This window comes from Phaethon lepturus, unplaced genomic scaffold, assembly GCF_000687285.1.
Source record: "Phaethon lepturus isolate BGI_N335 unplaced genomic scaffold, ASM68728v1 scaffold33865, whole genome shotgun sequence".
NCBI classification, from domain to species: Eukaryota; Metazoa; Chordata; class Aves; order Phaethontiformes; family Phaethontidae; genus Phaethon; species Phaethon lepturus.
The window spans coordinates 12,108-16,557 of record NW_010538961.1 but is presented as its reverse complement, the minus strand read 5'-3'; the positions used below and the strand labels follow the sequence as shown (position 1 = coordinate 16,557).

Here is a 4,450-nt window from a genome sequence, read left to right as displayed (position 1 = left end):
GATCGATATCCTTCCTGACACCATGGAGGCAACTGGCTTTGAAGGGCGAACTGCACTCGCTCGGATGTATTGCTGTGCTGCATGATGGAGGGCAGTGCTGCAGCCCACACCCTTCCTTTTTTCTTGCTAATGAGGACATGGTCTCTAGGGCCATCAGTTTCTCTTTCACTAAATTCACACTGGGAGGGAGGTATTCATTCTGCAGAGCTGCCTGTCCAGGGAGAGCAGCATAGCTGGAGAAAGAGACGTGCCTCTGAAACAAAGCAAATGCATGAGCCTGTTCCTCCCACGGTGTCCATCCTCAAGCTTCCCACAGTATTTGGAAATGCAGAATTAAAGGAAGCCTGAAGGCATGTCTCCATGGTGGAGGTAACCTGGGCTCTTATTCAGGCCATGTTCTAACCTACTTCCCTTTTACTCAGCCTCCAGTTGCATTTAGTGACATTTTTAAAGAAACCTAGCTGCTCCAGCCCAGAATTGGAGACCAAAGCTCAAGTATTTGTCGTGTCTTGGGCTGGTATCTTGCTTGGTCTCCTGTGAAGAGGACAGACACGTTCTAGAGTTCAACAGAAGATGACCCAGGCATTTTGGCAGCTCAGAAATGAGGGATGTCACACCAGACAGGGTGATGAAGCCTTGCCATCTTGCCCTATGGACCAGGCTTGTTCCAGGCAGGTCCTTGTGGCAGAACTGACTGACTTGGGATTGGTAACGTTTCTAGCAGAAGTCTGTGGTGTATGTCCATGCAACTATTTTCCCATTCTAAACAATGAGTCCTCACCTTTTAAAGCTATATTCATTCAATTGAAAACTGCTCCAATCGTGGCAACAGATGTAGAGGAAAAGGCAACTTGTAAATGCTCTCTTTACCTGGTCCCCCTTCAGCAGGGACTGAGAGCGATAGAGCTGTTTGTGCTCAAGACAGTGTTTCCATTGACTCGTGCACCTTTTGGTTTGACGTTAATGTCACTTCAGTGTCAGGGGTTATAGAGCGGAAGCCCCTCTTTCCCGAGCTGGAAGAAATACCATCAGCTGGCTGGAAAACTGAGGAAACTATTCTGAAAGGTTGTATCTGAAAACATCCTTTTGTTAAGGGATCCTTCCTCTATATACTGGGAGTCTGCTTCCTGAGAAGAGCTTCTGAGCTCAGCACACCATATGGGGTGCTGGAGGGTTCTCCCACACTCTGTCCTCCGATGTCGATCTTCTTGGAGAAGTTGGTGCTGTGGTGGAGGAAGAGAGATGTGGGTGGGTCATTCCTATGCCATGTTGTTCTGCTGGTGTGGTTGTGCCCTCTCTCCTCTGTCCTCTAGTTTTGTCACAGTGATACATTGCAGCTCCCTCTGTGGCTTTCTCCTGTCCTGTTTATGAGAGAGATAAAAATTCACTGTTTTTCCTTATCAGTGAATATTCAGCAAGCAGCATAGCCCTTGGCTAGAAGAGACAGGGGAACATCTACAGCAAGGGCTGGAGAAACACTTGTGTTAAGGGAATTTTTAAGAAGGGAGAAAAACAGGACAAAAGTTAGGTTGGTTTTTTCCTTCCTTCTTTTGCTGAAGAAAGGTTACTGCTCTCTTCCACACTTTTATTTTTCCTTTGCCATGGGCTCTTGTTCCCCTTTGAGAATGGAATGGAGGAAGCAGCTATGCTAATCTTGCTGCTGTCTTCCTCTGAATCATATATCTTGTGCAGATTGTGGTTTAGACTTTTGATTTGGAACAGTGGGAGCCAGGGTTCATATGGCAGTGACTGTGGTTTGTGCTGTGACTCCCTATCAGCTTCCACAGTTGACAGAGCACCACATTTCCTTAGGATGGTGCTGCTGTTTGGGGCTCCCTGATCAGTTGTATCATCTGGCTGTCAACACCAGGGCAGGAGAAATGTACTGCAGTGCACAGAATAACAGCTAGTTCTGAGCTGCTGCTTCTCCACCTTCTCTCCGTGTTCTTGTGGAAGCTGATCTGTATGTTGAAGTGATGCAAACTTTCCATGCTTGGATGATTTGGCCAAATATGGAGTACAGCATCTCTTCCTGATCAGATTAGATGAGACACGGCTGACTTATATTGCTAAAGTTCTGCATAAAAGAAGCTGTAACTCTTTCTTTGAAAAACTGTACTAATGCACAAGGAATTAGAGCAGAAAAACAGAAGTACTCTTCATTGTGTTTGTCTTTACTCTAGAGGCATCAATACCCTCTTTGAAATTGCCTGTGATCTTCAACTTTCTGTCACCTTTCCTGTTTGCTTCCCCTTTGTTAGAGAAGGTTTTAGAGAGCTTACAACTAAATCTCTCCAAATATTTCTCTCCCCTTCTGCCTGTCAAACATACCACTTGCTACTTAAATCTTAGCAGTGTTGAGGAAACTTTGCTCCAGGAGTTCCCCAGCCCAGCAGCTGAATCTGTGGGGGTGAGGCACATGCACTGCTTGCATGGCTCTGGACTTCCAGCTTGCTGTGCTGAAAGTCTTAGTTTTGTTTTTCAGGACAGTGTCACTTTCCTCTGTAACAATATCCTTTCATCTCCTGGTTCACATGCTCCACTGCATTCTGGGATGGCCTGATACAAAGAGTGCCTTATTCTGTTTGTGTATGTGTGATTCTGTTTTTTCCACATCGTTGACCTAGTGCCTTCCATGTCCTTGGTTGTGCAATGGCTGCGGGCTGGTTAACACTGTCCTGGCCAGCACCACTACTGTATGGCCTTCCTGCACATGGGGCTGGCTTCCTGAAGGCCTCCAAGTGTCTACCTGGCTTGGGATTAGGAATGTGACCCTGCCCATCCTCGAGAGTAGGTGGTCTTCACAGCCAGGACTCTGTGTGTACTGGTTCCTGTTTCTGCTCACAGATGCACTTTTTCCCTTTGGATTGTGTGACACCGTGTAGCCCTTATATTGAGTAATTTTTGTTCTCTCCCCTTCCCCTCCATTGTTTTCTTGGCTACAGCTGGGCTTTGCTGATCTAAATCTGGCAGAATTTGCGGGTTCTGGATCCACAGTCCGTTGCTGCTTGCTGGAAGGATATGATACTAAGAACACCCGACAGGACAACTCCATCCTAAAGGTATGGCAGCTAGGACTGCCACAGTGGAAATCCTGCTATTGAATTCGAAAAGATCACAGCTAGAGCGCAGTGCCAGGCCTGAGAGAAGGTCCTGTTATGTACTGAGATAAGACTCTGCTTTTAAGCTGCTAGTCTGACTTAGGAAGCTTCCCATTATCTGAGTTGCCCTTTGATATCTTGGCATCCATTTGGCCAAGTGATGACCCTCGATAGCATTCTTTGTCATCAAAGAAGCCATGAACAGGAGCCAGGGGGGGAAATTCGAAGTGCATTGTCAGGATGGCCAAGCTGGTGTCTTGCTGAGCCACTGCAACATGGAGTTACTGATGCCAGTAATTTGGGGCAGGGAGGGAAATACCCTGCTAAATCCCTGAAGCTGATTTCCTTTGGAAAGAAGCTAGGTCTTGCTAATCTTTACACCTAGCCCTCGACCTCCTGGCTGTTGTGAAGTGAGGAGCTCACGGCAGCATGGCTAATTATGTACCTTGTCCCCCCTCTCCAGGTCACAATCGGAATGTCCCTGCTCTCGGGGGACCCCTGCTTCAAAACGTGAGTTTCTGGGTGCTTGCCCCATTCTGGGCAGACCAGGACACCCAATTCTTTTGCAGTTCTCTGCTGGAGACTGATATTGATGGGGAGCAGGAAAAGATGCCCTTGATGTTGGGAAGTAGAGGGAAAAACTTGAAACTGGTTGTCTGGATTGCTGAATCAGCCAGAACAGCATAGCCAGCCTGTGCTGTTAAGTGGTTTGTTCGCTGCTCTGGTTTTCCCAGCTTGGTTATTAGTTATTGTGCACGGTATTTCCTCTGCTAGTGTCAGCTAGGTTTTGGAAACCCACGGATGTTGATGACATCCTTCACACAAAACATGAAGTTTAGAATTTCTCATGGCTCTGGGGCTGGTTTTGCTGACCTCTGAGAAGGGAAAGGTCAATGAAGAAAACAGTCTTGGAAATGGATGTACTTAAGCACATATCACGCAGGATAAAGATCTTGAATTGAAACAGCAACAAAAATAGTACAAGGCTGAAACATTTTCTTCTACAAGGACACAGGTTCACAATTTGTATTAATCAGCAGAGAAATTGCAATTATGTACCTTTTTTTTAATACATCATGATAGGAAAGAATAAGTACAGTTAAGCTATGAAGCAGTTTTGTTGCTTAAAGAATTGTTGGGGGATCAACTAACAAATACACCGACAACATCTACCTTCATACCGTGGTATAGCAGTAGCTTGCATTCTTATCTTGCATTCATTAGCTTGCATTCTTGTTATAAAACGCTGCATAATTTTTGGTATGTTTATTTTGTAAATGGCTTTTCACAGTGCTGCAGCGTTTTCTGAGACTTGCAAACCCTAAATGCAGTGTCATCTGATTCTGAAA

General features: G+C 45.8%; 1 protein-coding gene across 1 annotated transcript in view; it reads left to right on the top strand.

The window, feature by feature from the left end:
- Positions 1-4,450, top strand: part of FAM102A (family with sequence similarity 102, member A) — a 33,389-nt gene that overhangs the window by 22,659 nt on the left and 6,280 nt on the right. The window contains exons 5-6 of the mRNA XM_010286986.1: positions 2,946-3,062; positions 3,565-3,611. Coding sequence (XP_010285288.1) covers positions 2,946-3,062; positions 3,565-3,611 — 164 coding nt within the window. The remainder of the gene's footprint in view (positions 1-2,945; positions 3,063-3,564; positions 3,612-4,450) is intronic.